The sequence below is a fragment of the Xenopus laevis genome, chromosome 3L (assembly GCF_017654675.1).
Source record: "Xenopus laevis strain J_2021 chromosome 3L, Xenopus_laevis_v10.1, whole genome shotgun sequence".
In the NCBI taxonomy this organism is placed as follows: Eukaryota; Metazoa; Chordata; class Amphibia; order Anura; family Pipidae; genus Xenopus; species Xenopus laevis.
The window spans coordinates 123,339,756-123,357,191 of record NC_054375.1 but is presented as its reverse complement, the minus strand read 5'-3'; the positions used below and the strand labels follow the sequence as shown (position 1 = coordinate 123,357,191).

The window sequence follows — 17,436 nt, the reverse complement described above, 5'->3', positions numbered from 1 at the left end:
ATGAACAAAGGCTCCATCCCCTCTGAATATGCAAAGCTACAATTACTCGAGGGATGCAGACAACAATGTACTAATTAAAACTGAGGATGTATTTTTCCTGTTTGAATGCTGTGTATGTGTGGTTGTGTGTGACCAAGGTAGCATGAAAACCTAAGGACACCCAGACCTTAAAATGCCTTTGCACCTTCTGTTGGAACCAGCACAACAAGGAACACCCAACAATATTCAACACAGAAGGTAAAAAACAGGGAGTGCTGGGGGGAATAATTTGGGATTCAAACGAGGTTGTAAAGTAAAAATAAAGTACAATGGAAGTGAGACTGATCAAATGTACTGCAAACATACAAATCACTTCACATTCCTGGGCCTTGTGTTTTATAAATGATTTAGTATGTGTTCAAGTACATACATTTTCAACAATAGGGTTTATAGTTACAAGGTTATAATCATAAAATTGACAAACCACCAGACCAATTCGAGGCAAAAGCCATATACCCCTCCAGCCATATTTTTCATTTGCTTTCTCCTCCCTGCTTGGTTGCATTCCTTGAGAAAAGTGTTTCCTGACCAAGGCTGATCCTCCCCTGCTGTAACTGTTATAGGGAGACATGTCCAAGACCCACACCCATGTAGAAAGCCATAAGACCACCATTTAAGTGTGGGGGTACATTTCTTTTATAATAATTGGAGATTACTAATAAAACACCGCATTAGCATCATTTCCTGGCCTGCTAAACTTCAACTTGGAGTAGTACAGGTATGGGACCTGTTATCCAGAATGCCCTGGATCTGGGGTTTTCCCGATAAGGGGTATTTCCATAATTTGAATCTCCATACTTTAACGGGCCCATTTACTTAGTTTGAGTGAAGGAATAGAATAAAAAAAAACTTTGAATTTTGAATGTTTTTTTTGGCTACTACGATCATTGAATTGGCTACTTCGACAACGACTTCGAATCGAACGATTCTAACTAAAAATCGTTCGACTATTCGACCATTCGATAGTCGAAGTACTGTCTCTTTAAAAAAAAACTTCGACCCCGTAGTTCGCCACCTAAAACCTACCAAAGTCAATGTTAGCCTATGGGGAAGGTCCCCATAGGCTTTCTAAGTATTTTTTTGTCAAAGAAAAATCGTTCGATCGATGGATTAAAATGGATAGATTTAATCGTTCGATTGAATGAATTGCGGTAAATCCTTCGGCTTCGATATTCCATTCGGTAGTCGAATATCGAGGGTTAATTAACCCTCAATATTCCACCATAAGTAAATTTTCCCCTAAGTCTGCTGAAAAATCATTTAAAACCTTAAATAAACCCAGTAGGATTGTTTTGCTTCCAATAAGGATTAATTATTCTATCTTCATTGGGATCACGTACAAGCTACTATTTTATAATTACAGAGAAAAAGGAAATCGTTTTTAAAATTTTGGTTAAAATTAAGTCTGTGAGAGATGGCCTTCCCATAAATCAGAACTTTCTGGATAACAGGTTGACAGACAACAGATCCCTATTCTAACCTGACACATTATCAGTGTCCTTATATGTTTCCTGTGGAACATACACATAAAAGCAAACCTATATAAATCCTATCCTAAAACTGGGCACTGAGTGTTTGAGGGGATTGTTATAGAGGACAGTGGAGGGCAGTTTCAGGTGCTTTGGCCAGTGTGTTTAGGTAAGTAAAAAACACAATGAACAACATGCCCTAAGTAATCTTTTGTTCCATTGCCCTTATCCCAACAAAGCCAAGATTAATGTGGGCAATTGAGTTTTGTTTTAGAAAGTGCTAGTGGTATCACTTTGCCAAGGTATACAACTTTCAGTGAGTTTTTAAAAAAAAATTTAAACACAAGTTAAATATAAAAACACATGTTCATTTTAAAGGGGGATTGTCATCACATAATCTACACGTAATTATCCCTTTTAAATAACATAGGTCTGGGTCTATTATCCAGAATACTCCGAACCTGGGGTTTTTGGATAAAGGAAATTTCCAAATTTCTATTAAAAACGTTATAAACATTAAATAAACCCAATTAGATTGTTTTGCCACCAATATGGATCATGCAGCTAAGGTACTGCACTTAATGGTTTCTAAGCTGTTCAGAGGTATTATTACAAAAAAAGGGGAAATCATTTTAAAATACCTAAATTATTTGATTAAAATAGACTCTATGGGAGATGCCCTTCCCGTTATTCAGAGAGTTCTGGATAACATTTCTGTACAATTTACAAAAGGAATAATAGTGCTATGATTTTTTTTCTATGACAATATTGTTGTAAGCTTTATATACAGTATTTCAAATGTTTAAAAATGCAGCCTCAGTCTTAGCTAATCCCTAAACACTGTCATTGCTGAATCAGTCACAGGTCTCCCCAGGCAACAGAGTACTATATGTAAATGTACATTTAATAAAAAGGGAGAATAATCCTACCCTGTTTCGGAGTCTTGAGACACTTGCTGTGATTCAGTTTGTGAATTTCAAACAAGATGGATAAAGGGTCACATGAGAAACATTGGAAACAGTCAAGAACCTGAAGGAAGAGAGATTTTTTTCTTGCTTAAAGGAGACATATTGTGTGAAAACCAAGAATGTGTCGGTGCATTATACTCTTTTAAATACTGAAGACATTTGCTTTAATAAGTAGTGTTTTGGGTTGATTTTTTAAGATTTTCAGCAAAAACTATACTAGTTCCGTCCATATTTTCACTTCCTGCTGCCTGAATTCTCCGAATGTGCAGGGGAGCTGCCAGCTAGGCTGACCTTATAGGGAACTGGAGCCTGTCTTTGCTTGTTTGACTGCAGGGCTGTGATTGGCTCTCCCCCTCCTACTTCATACTTCTGGCAGGGACATTAGAATAATCTCACTCCTTATTTGAAACACAGAGAGGGACTGTAGCAGATCTATAAAGTCCAATAAAGGGGCCAATCTTGAAGATTATACGTAATTAAAGGCCGGACTGACAATCTGTGGGTTCTGGCAAATGCCAGAGGGGCTGCTGTAATTTGCCATAGACAGTTACTATATATTGGGCTGATGGGGGCTGTTTGGGCTGCTGTGTGGCCTGTTTGGGCCTCTGTGTACCTGAAATGCCATGGCCTATTTTGAATCTCAGTCCAGACCTAAAGTAAAGTAAAACCAGCTTCATATATTATTCAATATTGCGTACAATATTAGGGGTTTTCCAATTATCCTGTAAATATTATTTCAGTCTAATTAACTGATACTAAAATGTGTTGTCTTCATGTTAAAAGATGTAGATAGTGTATATTCACAGGTATGTCAATGGTTCCTTATTTTAGCAGCAGCTACAATACACTGTACATTGATGCCTTTCCATCAACAACTCTACATGGCCAAACGTATATGGACACCTGCCTATCCAACATTTAATTCCACAGCCAAGTTCATTAATATGACATTGATCCTCTCTCTCTGCTGCTAAACAGCCTTTGCCCTCAACTCTTCTGTGAAGGCTTTCCTCTAAATGTTGGAACTTTGCTGGTAGGATTTGTTTATATTCATACATAAGAAGTTGGGCACTGGTGTTGGTGGGATCAGGCCTGGCTCGCAGTCAGTGTACCATTTCATCCCATAGTTGGATTGTCAGGGCTCTGTGCATTCCAGTAAACTTCTTCCACTCCCAGCCTTAGCCAACCAATTCTGCAGGTTTCTTTGTGCGTGGGGGTATTATTGTGTCCAAACATGAAAGGATCATGGATGAGGCTGCACCTTTCTACCACTTTTCTTGAACTCTAATAATTAGAATGGCAAAGTAAACAGCCAGATTGGGCAAGATCTGTCCATGTAACTTGTGAGTGAAATGAAACGTTACCATTGTATCTGTACTGAACCCTACCCTATATTCTGCCAACCTTACCACACATACGCTCACACACAGATTCATTCACCTACAGGACACATATCCTTTTTTTTGTTCATTGCTCATTTCCTCATTTCTAATCTGCCCATTTTACCTGCTATGCAGCCCATGTTCAGCTTCATTCATTCACTTGTCTTCTATTACTCATTCACTCACCTTCCTTTACATTATCTGACTTCTTAAAATTGTATAGTAGCTATATAAAGAGCACTAGCGTTAACCCCTTAGATCAGGGCAATCATTTTGAACCCGGTGCTCTCTATTGTCTTTCAACCATATACTGTAGTTCCCACCATTGTCTACCAGTTGCTGTGCTGCAGATAGGAGATCCCTTCTAAAGCTACTCTACATTATAGCATTTCGGTTAAGTGTTTCCCATGTCCTCAAATAAAAGGCATGTCCAAATAACAAATATGAAATATAACACACATAATTTCTCTTGAATAGACAGTCAATTAAGTTGAATGAATGCAATTATACAGGGGTGGACAGCAGAGGGCCCCATATCAGAATAAATTAAACCTCCCTCCCCAAAGAGAAGCACCTAGTATTGCTCTCCCAGCCTTACATTTGTTATGACACTAAACATTAGTTTAGTGACCCATTAACAACGTGAGGAGGCTATTCAAAATAATTGTGAGGGAAAATAAAGGGAAATAAATCTATCTTTATAAGCGCCACATTCCCTGCTCAACACATAGCAATGTAATTATTCTTAACATAATCCATTTTCCCCAGTTAACACTATCTTGCTGAATCTGATTAACAAACCCTGCTTCTTACATCCTTTCTTCTATGGAAGGTAATATAATGGCTAATTCATACATAGTTATCTGGAAGGTATCTGGTCCTTCCCAGTCTCCACTTGTATTAATCCCCTATTTGCTAACATGGATCCAAGCCATCATTTATCCAGAGATCTATCTCTTCTATCTTCTTTTGCTTGCTGCCTTATTAGCCCCCACCGACTCCCCAGTGACTTGTGTTTGTTGCTTTTTACAGATTGTATGAAAGAGTCAGGGTGCAGCTCCAGCACCTGCTCTCTGAGCAGCAGTGAGAACCCTTATGCCACCATTAAAGACCCCCCTGTGCAGCCCTACAAACACTCAGAGAGCAACTACGTGGAAATGACATCACCTGTTCATACAGACGCCCCATTCTCAGATATGCCACCCTCATCCAAAGCTAACACAAATGTGTATGATGTGGGTAAGTTCCAGTCTCCATTCCAGCTACACACATGCATGTCCCCCTTAGAGATCATTCACTGGAACATGGGAACACATAAAGATTATTTTATAGTGTTGTATGACTATATACTAGCTTTCTATCACCTTTGCAGCCCGGAAGCCCGACTTGACTTCCCACCTGGTTACATTCATTTTCCAATTCTCTGTCACCTTCATTCATTTTCTCTTCCTTTTTGTAAGATCTCTAGTGAGCAGAGAAGAAATGAGGGATCTTCTCTTCTCACCAGCAGCATTTGTAGCCCCTAGCATCATATAAAGACAGTTTGGCTCTCTTGAACCCATTTCCAATTCTTCCACCCTGTAAATATACTCCTTGTCGTTTCAGCTAAATAAATCAAATAATAGTGACACTACAGCATATCAGATACCCCCAGGGAGCATCAAATATTGGTACAGATGGAGGACAAGCTTTATATTTATTCCCGCAAAATAGATTTTTCTTTACAAACCTTTAATTTGACCTATTTTATGTACCAAAAAAACATTGGTTTGTCGTGCTGCAGCAAACACTACACTGAGCACTAAAATCTGTTTTCCGGGTCAATGACTCTGGGCAAATCCTTAAACATGAATTTGAATCTGTAATGGAACCTTATAATTCAGGTAGTAGCAGAACCAAAGAGAAGCCTCGTGAGTCAATAATATATTATAAACCATGTTACTAGCTGAGGTCAGTCCTATGATCAGAACGAAAACAGTTTAATTGTAACTGAAAACAATGTGTAAAGCTTTAGGGAAAATGACTATAATTGTGAAACAATGTTTATAATCAGTTTTACAAATAGAAGTCTTGTGACAGATGGGGGAAAGGTATTATACTTGTGAAGACTACACACCTTCAATCCCCAAGGTCCTATTGGGGATAAAAACTAAAGTACAAAAAAAAATCAATCATTATAATCAGTTTTGTGCTTAAATAAGGGAACAGAACTCCAGGTATTTGTATGACTCTTCTGCTATGTCTATCAGGATCACCTTTTTTTTACCATTTATTTATCTATATCGGATCTATACAAGGGACTCATAATAACATAACAAGCATAACAGAATGAAAATATGATTGGTGAGTCCTGCTCTAAAGAGCTTGCAATCTAAAGCTATACATTTAGAATCCAAATAATAAGCTCACAAGGTTTGAGCTAAATCATAAGCAAGACCGTATTTGCAGCAGTGTAGTAAATATAATAAACCTTCCAATTGATGGGTAATTGATGCTGCATATTGTCATGTGCAAGACACTTGCTGAAGGTGTAGTTAACATCCCTGCTATAAAGCACAGCTGGACTGCTGTCTTTTGTTTTACAATAAAGTATTCTATTTTGCAGCAAATAATACTTTCCAATTTCCACAACAGTGCTGTCTGATGTCAGGAATAAAGGGCAACTTTTCTTTACATGGCAGGATCTCTTTGGTTCATGTTATACACACTGCTTCCTGGAGGGGTCTATGGCTGAAGTTGAGGTCATATTAAGTCCGTAATTTAGATGAAGATAATTAAAAGTTTAAATAATACCAGTGCCAGTTACTTACGTAATAGAAAACAACACAGTGGTCTGGAATTAAAAAAGAGTGTTTATATGATGGCAGTATTATTGTAACCGTTCCTATATGCTTATCAATGTCAAGATATAAAGGCAATTCTAATTGTTTGAGCTGTGCCCTTGAGCATTTTAAGGGATGAGGGATAGATTTGGAACAGTATCTAAATTGGTGCCCCAAATTCATAAATAGGTTATTTGGAGTGTTATAAGCATGTTTTATTTCTCTGAATACATGGGTTAGGCATTCTTTCTTTTGTTTTCCATAAACAACTTTAATTCATTAAAGTTGTGTTGATCACCCTCCGGCACCCCAGAACTTGGAAATTCATCAGCAAGTAGCTGAAGGGCCACAGGTTGACATCATTGCTTTAAATTTTGTGGAAGCTTCCACAAGCTGGTGCAGGCTACAAGAAACCCCAGAGAGATATCCCTGGTATGAAAAGTGCAATTTATAGCCCTGTTGAACCCATTATACCCCCACCCCCAGTGATGTCATATTGCACGATGTTCCTCACCCTTATGTCATAAAAAATTCAATAAGAAAGATGTTTGTGGCCAGCAAGCACTCCTGCTTAGGCAAGTAGGAATCTGCAGTGTGAGCCAGTAATATGTTCACAGAATCTTTGGAGGAAGAAAACAAATGAAAGATAAGTGTATATTCAATTTGATATTTCCAGCAGGCAAAGTCGTAGGGAAAAATAGAAATATATTGCTTAACGTTTGCTCATCTGCTCTACGGAGCAATTCTATGAAACTATTTCAGGTGAAGTATTCTCCCATATTGAGCACAGTGTGGCAGGAGATTTTAGGGTACAATGGCATTTTAATATTTGGCTCCATTTTCTTAAAATTGCAATAAAAAAGCACTAGCCACTGATCTCACAACAGAATTATGGAAGATGAACTATTTAAAGGAGACATTTTGTGTAAAAATGTACCAGTGCATTATACTCATTTAGATATAGAAGAATTTTGCTTTAAAAAATTGTGTTTCAGGCTGATTTATTGAATATTCCTAATAATCCTTCTCTTCCACTTCCTGCTCCCTGAATTCCCAGGCTGTGTAGGGGAGCTGGCGCCACTCAGCTCACTGCACTGTAGGACAGGAACCAATCAGCAACTAGCAGGACCTGATAGGGAACTGAAGCCTGTCTTTGCTTGTGTGACTGCAGGGCTGTGATTGGCTGTCCCCCTCCTACTGTGCTTCTGGCAGGGACTGTTAGGACACGCCCACCCCACATTTGAAACACAGACAGGGATCAGTGAACATCTATAGGGAGCTCCAATAAAGGGGCTATTTTTAAAGATAATAATAATATTAAGCACCATGTAAAAGCAACACCATATATTACTTATAATTGCTTACAAAATTAGGGTTTTTTCATTTATCCTATATGTCTGCTTTAAATCTTGTCCTGTCCTAACCGTTCCGCTATAATTTACCTGCAACGATCCTCTTGCCCTAAAGGCCCTGTGATGTGATAGTACAAATCAATAAGAGACCTCAGGCCATAATATACCTGCACCTCCATGGAAGAATCAGGGAGCCTCGTGCTCTTCCTGAATAACAATGACAGCAGGAATGTGATGCTTTCTGTTGTACAAGTGGCCAGACACTATGTAACAACTGTTTTCCTTATAACCTATAAATAGTGGCAAAATATTTGCACATATTTGCACAGTTTTTTGTTCGGGCTGCTGTCAATTTTCTTTATTGTACAACCCATTCGTATTTTGTAGTGAGGGAAATTGCTTGGGTTATTGCTACATGACATGTTTAATGATTTTCTCCGGTTTATCCACAGAGCCCACCTTAAGCCTGCTGCAGGAGGCCCAGCATCAGATCCCCAACTATATGCAGAACCCATACGACTTGCCACGGAATAGCCACATACCCAGCCACTATGACTTACTTCCAGTCCGACTCAGCCCCTCTCATGGGACATACTGGGACAAGCAAATGGAGAAGCAGACATAGAGGAGACCAAGGACAAGGAAAACTGCAATACACCTTTGTGTTGGGTCTGGCATCTCTGGAATCATGCATGTCATTAGGAGACTTTTTTTATACTAATAAGATGTAACTATAGGACAAGTATTTGTGTGTGTATACTGCATAAACACTGTGTATAAAGGCCACGCCAGCTGCCATCGGTTTTAACAAGACATGTACTGGGCAGAGGTACATGAGTGATGAAAAGAAAGAAAAAATATAAAGTGGCGCCACACCAAACTGCAGTATATACACACACCCAATCACAGATCCCAACTGTATATATATATATGTATATATATAATTCAGCTGTCCCTGGGAAGCTGTGAACAAAGAGAGTTTATTTTCCTGGGACTTTGGTGGGAAGATATAAGTAAGTAGGTTGGCCATGAGGCAGCTGCCAAGGAAATATCTACTCGTTCAGATCTTTGTGGCATCGATGTAGGAACTATGGAATATCCATCCATTGCAAATTCTTCTGAAGCTCCTACTGGAAGAACTCTATTGCCCAGCAGAGAGAAAGTGATATGGTGCCATTATTTGTAAATGCAGCACAGCCATTCTTCATAGAAGACTGATAGATGGTTAGGGCATCTAAAAAAACTTCTTATACATCATGGAGGGGCATGTCCGAAAGATAATCGAAACCAAATATATGAAAATAACTGACATACTCAGGTGAGAATGATATGGGAGGTGAGGGAATGGAAGCATCTATCATACCCTCGTATGTCTGTGATTCTCCCTGTCACTGCAGGTTCTGCTGCAAGCCCTAAAGTATCACACTGCACTGGCTGTTTCTTATAGGAAAGTCACGTTCTTTAGGGTAAAGTCACACGGATATTTTTATTATATTAAGTATAAGAAAGTTTACAACAGTGCAACATATTATCATGGATCCCTTCTCATAAAAATGAACTTGTAACAGGCAACCCCCCCTCCCCCAATCACAAGTTTTGGCCTATGGTGTGCCATACTCACTCGAATCCCTATTGACTTTAATGAACAGTCATTCAAAACAGGTCTCCATGTTCTTTCTCCAAAAACTTTCCCCAAGTGACTGAGAAGAAAGATGGATGAATTCACTCCTGTGCCATTACCTGTACTTTTTACTACCCATGTGATTCTCAAACTACAAGCTCTTACTAGTCACTAATTGCAAAGTTGCTGTGTCACATCAAGACATAAACGAGCCTGGGATGATAATATTCAATTCCAGAATAGCAGCATTGGGACACTCAGAAGGAATAAGTAGGTGCAGCAAGAAGGTAGGATGGTGGGTAGAGATGTAGACAATTGGCACCATATTCAGTGTGTACCACTGGCACAGGCATTCTTTATGCCAAGATAGGATGTTGGCCAGATTAGATGTTTCAATTGGTTCTTTTTGGCTGTAAGATTTACTGTATGTAATTGTGTTGCATTACTAAATGTCCCTTCACCCTGGAGCTGCACACTAGTGATGTTAGGGGTTAACCTAAAACCCACAGGGTGACCAACAGTTTGCGTTGAAATTTGGGTGACCATTGAAGGTTAGGGTTGGGTGTGGGTCAGACTGGGAAAGTACACTAATCCACTGCTCCTGAAGATTGCGTTTTTTGGAAGTAGAGACGAGCACATAAGTAGCATACATAGGGAGAAGATGCTGGTATGGGTTGGGCGCTGGTCCTACAATGGAAACATTTTCGGATTGGGGTCGACATGGGTTAAGGTATTGGGGGTTAGGGTCGGGTGTCGGGTGTTCCTCATCCACAGATCACTACTGCACACCTGCTCTAGTTTTATAGTGGAAAGATTTTTAAAGACAAAAACATGACATATTTAGCAGAAAACCAGTAAAACCAGTAGTGGCAGAAAGGGCCTGCCAGAATGAGAATTCTTGACACCGCAATAGAGGGAACCGCCCACGGCGGGCTCTTTGCTGCATGGGCGTGCAATGAATCAGTGTATTGACGTGCACAACCATTTTCTACACTTCGTGGCTTTTATAAGTTGTATTGTCACTGGGGATGTTAAATACAAACTTTGTCTACAGTTCACAAGATAGCAATAGCTGCCTTTCACATGCTAGCTTAGCAACAAGTGTCAGAGTCTGTCTGAGGAGTTTTTTAAGTGACTGTTAGAATATGTGGAAGGAAACCTGTTGTGGTAGTGCTTAGTATGGATACCATTTATAAAGATGGCCTCCTACTCATCACTACTTCCCAGAATCTCCATGCAGTCAAAGGACAGCCTCCTATCAGTAAACTAACCGCTATGAGAAAATAATTGAACTGTTATAGACAAATGGTGTAAAATGATGGCCTGTTTGTGTAGATGATGTGAAATTGTTCAGCCTCTAGCTATAGTATCCTGGGAGCTGTATAGTCAACAAGAGCTGAATGATATACCTGGTGTTTTTCCTTTAAATGCTACACAAGCAGAAGAGTATGAGAAAATCTAATCTCGTTTGGAGACAAGGGTTGAGTTAATGGATCATGTACAATATACTTACAGTCTAGAATGGACATTTGTAATGATTTGATTCTTTGTCCTACTTGCCTAATGATGGTTGGCTGCAGACCTCTGGCAGATGCCAAGGGAAATCGTCAGCCAGTCAGATGTGTTGTGGTCATAATGATTATGGAGGGGCCTCAAACTTTGATTATTGTTGTGCCAAAAACAGAGAAATCCTTTACTTCTAGTAAAGTCAGCTGGTAGAATTGGTGTGTCAGGTACTGCATTTTGATTTTTTAAATGCTCTGGTAACATACAAGGTTCTCAGACTGTGTACTTGCCTTAAGACACTGGTAAGGCATAATCATTTTACCAAAGGATGGTTTTATTAGTGCAGTTAATTTATTCTGCAGTCAATGCATTTATATATAGGTATGGGACCTGGGGTTTCCCAAATAAGGGATAATTTGGATCTCCATGCCTTAAATCTAACATTAAATAAATTCAATATAATGGTTTTTGCCTTCAATAAGGATTCATTATATCTTATTTAGGATCAAGCGCAAGGAAATAATTTTTGAAAATAAGAATTATTGGGAGAAGGGCTTTCTGTAATTCTGAGCTTTCTGGATATTAGGTTTCCGGATACCATACCTGTACATGAAAAAACAAGCGGAACCCTGGAGAAATTCAGGAAACTGGCGACATTCCTGCTGCACATTAAGGCCCATGGCACTCAAGTCATTAGCTGTGCCACGTTATTTCCACTGGCAGAGAAACCCCTAACATTGTTTTCAGGTTGTTGCTATTTACTTCAATGGCAGGCGGTCCAGCAGTGACAGCTATTTCTCACCAGCAGAGATACGCAGTGGGCCCAACTCCTACTAAGGTGCCATCTGTATAGTGTATGAGTGAGTGCATTTGGGGGCCTTTTTATCATGCTGTGCAAAACATTGGAGAAAAACATTACTGGTGATGTTGCCCATAATAACCAATCAGCAATTAGATTTTAACTCCTACAAGGTAGAAAATAGAAGCAAAGATCTGGTTGGTGGAACAAGTGGCAAAGTGATGACCTGGTACTTGAGTGGACAAAAAAGATTCTTCCATAGTTGGGATTGGCTTAGGAAATGTTATTTAAGGGAAAAGATCTACAACCTGTGTTCTTCTGTCTGGATTACAACTGTCACAGGGTGCTAAGGGATTCTGGGAGTTACAGCTGAGCCACGTTTAGGGAGTCAATCGGCTGCAGATCAAGAAAACATATCACATACAATATTACATTCAATTTAGTCTCTGGACTTCAGAGGCTAAACAACTTTCCCACATACACAGGCTATTTATTGTGTGTATGGGGTGGATATAAATTAATGTTGCACAGCACAATCAATAGGTTTCTGAATTCCTTAAAAACCTTAAAAAGTGTGAGAAAGGTGGAGTTCCTACAGGTATTTTGAACTCGTATCCCAAAATATTGTGATTTAAAGCGGTGTATCACTTTTAAGTTAACTTTTAGTGTGTTCTAGAATGGCCAATTCTAAGCAACGTTTCAATTGGTCTTCATTATTTGTTATAGTTTTTTTATTATCTGCCTTCTTCTGAGATTTCAAATTGTGGGTACTGACCCCATCTAAAAAACAAATGGTCTGTAAGGCTACAAATGTATTGTTACTGCTACTATAATTAGTCATCTTTCTAATCAGGCCTCGCCTATTCATATTCCAGTCTCTTATTTAAATCAATGCATGGTTGCTAGGAAAATGTGTATCCTAGCAACCAGATTGTAGAAAGTGCAAACTGGAGAGCTGCTAAATAACTCAAAAACCACAAATAAAAAATTGCAAAATGTCTCAGAAAATATACTCTAACAAAAGTTAAACTCAAAGGTGAACAACCCCTTTAAATGAGAAGGAAAGGATATTCCAGTGAGCACCACTGAGCGATCCTCTTCTGGCGTCTTTAACCACTTGGGGGTGCCTAACATTTAAGAAGATGAAAACATCTTTAAGAAGATGGAAACTAGCCGTTATAGTAAAAGGTGCCAGCCCAGCATTCAACTCTGCACACCATCTATCAGCTTTGTTAGCAGACACGTGTAGAGGTCTCTGAGGAAGTGCATTGTCACGAAACGCGTCAGACCTCAGACGCCATAGTTACTTGATTGTATGTCTTAAATAAAGTATTTACCTTTTAAACATTCTGGAGACGAGCGATTTGTGTTCATACCCAGGAGTGCGCGGCCTGCACATTGATTGTTGGACTTTTGGCGTTCCTTTCCTAGTGACGGACTCGGGGCTGGCTGCACCCGGGTCACCTATCGTGCAGGGTAAGATTCCAAAGATTTACTTACAACATTTCTTTAGCGGACGGGAAGAGCCCGGTGTTTAGATTGAAGAGTGGGGTCCGGGGCAGGTGCACCCGGACCAACTGTTGTTTACGGTGAGCGGGGCTAAGTCTGCATTAAGCTTTTCAGCACTGAATCGATACCCGCACCTTTGTCGTGTTTATAACAATTAAGTAAACACTCAGAGCCGGATTTGTTTTCTTTGTAGACACGTGTAGAGTGTCAGATCCACAGCCCCTGAAGTCTATCCACACCTAGTGGAAATGATGTAAGAATGTTATCATTGGAATGAAGCATTGAAAGAGCTCTCCAGCCTCCTGGCAGCCTGGCCAGCTGTCATGGTACCGGATAGTTCTGGTAGCGGATGAAGTTCTGCAGCAGTTACTGCATTAATCACTAGCTCTAGCAGTGAACTGGAAACCAGTGACACCATCTCAAGAATATGATACATAACCAGCAGACCTGCACTCACCAGACCATCCACCCTGCTATGACTCTCGGGAAACTGATGGCATCTTAACAGTGGAACATCTAAGGTGCTTGAGCCTTCAGCCATGTGATCTAATGAATTTCAAGGTCAAAATATCCTGCATATAAGCAAACACCATTGTTTCTGGCATCACATATCGCTAAGGTATACATCAGTGTGCTATAATGTTATGGAATGGAACCGTTCAGAACAGAAACAAAGCAGGTTGGTCACGCACCCTGGCGCTTCGATACCCTCTTTTTTTTTAACATGGAGCCATAATGTTCCCAAAGATTGTGCAACTACAATGTAGAAAATAAATTGACTTTCACTGAGCACCGGTTCCCTATTGTTCTGTGGATGTAGCAATTTGCTTGTGAGTGGGATACAAACACTTTGCTTTTTGTTTTGTGCTTTTTTTTCTAGTAGAGGAAAATAAAGATTTTTCACTTTACAAGAGCCGTGGGGCACCTGGGAAATGTGCCATCAGTGGACAACGTACGGCTCCCTTTTTGTTGTATTATTGATATGTAGCTTATAGCAAGGAGAAGAGGTAAAGCTGTTGCAGATCTATAATGTGCAGCTTTGTTGGACATCGGCTGCTGGGAGTTGTAGTTCTGCAACAGCTTGATTACCAAAGTTTGTCTCTATGCTGTAGTAATGTAGATCCCCTTGCAGCAATAATAAATACACTTGCTGCACTTGACCGAAGTACCTCTCTTGTCTTGATCTCGTACAGGGAATAATATACTATAAATGACCCAAGGATTGATTCTCTCCCCTTTCTCACCCCATATATTACCTATTTTTTTTCACAAAGAAAACACAAAAAAATTCCCATTTTCTCACCTAATGTAGAGCCAAGGAAGGAGCCTTCAAATGTGTAATATTTTATTCAATCTAAATAAACAGATGCTACGTTTCCTCAACTGTTGTGTGTCGAAGTACTTGGTTTGTGTCATTTCCTATTGGCTGAGACACTTGCGTCTCCTTTAAATTTAATTATTCCAAGGTCATTTGCATATTTTAATAGAAATCTTCCATCGCCTACAGTTAGTCCCCAAGTATTATTCAAATAAATGGTAGGAAAACATGTAAGGGCTCCTGGGGGAGGAAAAGCACTGAGTCTTGTCAAAAATGGGCAGTGTGTAGAAATAGTGCTGAGCTTTACACCATGCCCTTCTCTTCCAGCGATGCCAACACTAGTCACCAGGGTGAGATTAAACAGCAGTGGATGAAGAGTGTCAGCAAAGCAAATATTTTCATAGGATTCTAATATCTTAGCACTTCCTCCTGCTGATCTCTCTTCTGTATATTCTTTAGCGCTGCCTCTGGGCAGTGCATAACTGAGCCACATAGTAATTCCTCTTGCCTGTTACGACTATGACCCTCTTCCTATTAAAATTATAGGCAAATATCTAAGGGAAATAAATGCAGTCATGTAGGCCTTAGCCTAAAGCACAAGAAAGCCCAACCATCTAAGACAGAGGTCCCCAACCTTTTTCACCCATGAGGAACATTCAGATGTAAAAAGAGTTGGGGAGCAACACAAGCATGGGATGGTCAAATAAGGGCTGTGATTGGCTATTGGTAGCCCCTATGTGGACTAGCAGCCTACAGGAGGTTCTGGTTGGCAGTACATCTGGTTTTTATACAACCAAATCTTGTGCCCAAGCCACAAATTCAAAAATAAGCACCTGCTTTGAGGCCACTAAGAGCAACATCCAAGGGGTTGGGGACCAACATGTTGCTCACGAGCTACCGGTTGGGGATCACTGATCTAAGCCAATAGTTCCCCAACTGTGGGCCTGGCTTTACCCTAGTTAAGGCGAGATTTGCTCCTCACCTTGAACATTAATAATGGTGCAATCTTTGTTGAAAACATATTTTCATACCTATGGTCCAAATGGTGATGGCTAACCACTAGTACAAGGTCTCGGATTCTTGGGGTAATAGATATAATGCAAGTTTAACCATAAACAATCCCCCCAAAGCAGAGGAATGCTTCTCAGTGGCATACATTGCTTGCTGCTAAGAAAATGATGTTAAAACAGGGATAAGCAAACTGAAGTCCTCCAGCTGTTGCTACGTTTCAATTGGTCAGGCAGCAGAGTACTGAAGCTCAGTGCTGAAGGGCCTTAAAGGAACAGTAACAACAAAAAAATAAAAGCATTTTAAAATAATTCAAATATAATATACATTTAGCTATGCTTTGGTAAAAATGATGTGTCTGCTTTAGAAAGACAACTATAGTTTATGTAAATAGGCTATTGTGCAGCCACAGGGGCAGCCATTCAAGCTAAAAAAGGAGAAAAGGCTACTTAGCAGATAACAGATAAACTCTGTAATTATACAATGGGATGCTACAGAGTGAATCTGGGATCTGCTATGGAATCTGTGCTTTGAATGGCTGCCCCATGGCTACACACCAGTGCAGGGAAACAGTACATTATACAGGTGTGGGACCAGTTATCCAAAATCCACAGGACCTGGGGTTTTCACGATAATGGATTTTTCCGTAATTTGGTTCTTAGTAACTTAAGTCTACTAAAAAAAAAAAAAAAATATTTAAACATTAAATAAACCAAATATTTTGCCTCCAACAAGGATTGATTATATCTTACTTAGGATCAAGTACAAGGTACTGTTTTTAATTACAAAGAAAAAGGAAATAATTTTTTTAAAATATGAATTCTTTTAATAAAATGGAGTCTATGGGTGTCAGCCTTCCCGTAATTCAGAGCTTTCTGGATAATGGGTTTAATGAATTATATCTTAGCATGGATCAAATACGTGGTACTATTTTATTATTACAGAGAAAAAGAAAATCATTTTTAAAAAATGTAATTATTTGGATATAATGGAGTCTATTGTATTTCTGTATTTCAGCGCTATCTGCATAACAGGATTCCAGGATAACAAATCCCCTAACTTTAAAACACTTTAAGTTTTAAATGTTACATAGTTCTGCTACATAGTAGTTCAGTTTGCAACTACTTATCCAATAGCAAGGTTACAGATATAGGAAAACATGGTATTGAACCATAATTGCAAGAATATCTAGGACAGTTAAGGTGGCCATATACGCACAAATATTATCGTATGAAACATATTTTCTTATGATATTCGGTTCATGTATGGCGGGAGATGAGCCGACTGATCTTGGCAGAAGACTTGGATATCGGACGGCTTGTCGAACAGGCTGGCTGGAAAATTTTGATTGGGCGACTTTGAAGGCATCCAAACATCGGCCATTGTTAGTGCTGAATCGTCAGATACAGGTAGAATTCTATTGTTTCAACTTGTATATCTAACGATACAGCTCTACACGTGTGTATTGAAATGAACGATCTTTCTCGGAAAGATCTTTTCCAGGAAAGATGGTAATTGTTACGTCTATGGCCACCTTTAAAGTCTGTTACTCGTACTGTTGCAATGTCTGTATAAAGGTTCAGTAGTGATGATCTCCTCCAGCTGGTGACTGCTGTCTCCTGGAACTGGACATTAAGAAAACC

General features: G+C 39.5%; 1 protein-coding gene and 1 long non-coding RNA gene across 3 annotated transcripts in view; both read left to right on the top strand.

Annotated features, from left to right (window-relative positions):
* The window catches only part of megf11.L (multiple EGF-like-domains 11 L homeolog), a 211,457-nt gene extending 202,639 nt beyond the window's left edge, over positions 1 to 8,818 (top strand). Inside the window, exons 22-23 of one of the 2 annotated variants that reach the window (XM_041586899.1) lie at positions 4,891 to 5,097; positions 8,485 to 8,818. In XM_041586899.1, the coding sequence (XP_041442833.1) occupies positions 4,891 to 5,097; positions 8,485 to 8,657 (380 nt within the window). In that variant the 3' untranslated portion in view covers positions 8,658 to 8,818. The remainder of the gene's footprint in view (positions 1 to 4,890; positions 5,098 to 8,484) is intronic. The other variant, XM_018253298.2, reaches the window with a different exon arrangement.
* Positions 8,819 to 13,018: 4,200 nt separating this feature from the next.
* On the top strand, positions 13,019 to 14,850 carry LOC121401572. The gene is made up of 2 exons (XR_005966371.1): positions 13,019 to 13,209; positions 13,673 to 14,850. It is a non-coding gene; the product is annotated as an uncharacterized LOC121401572 (long non-coding RNA).
* The last annotated feature ends 2,586 nt before the right edge of the window (positions 14,851 to 17,436 follow it).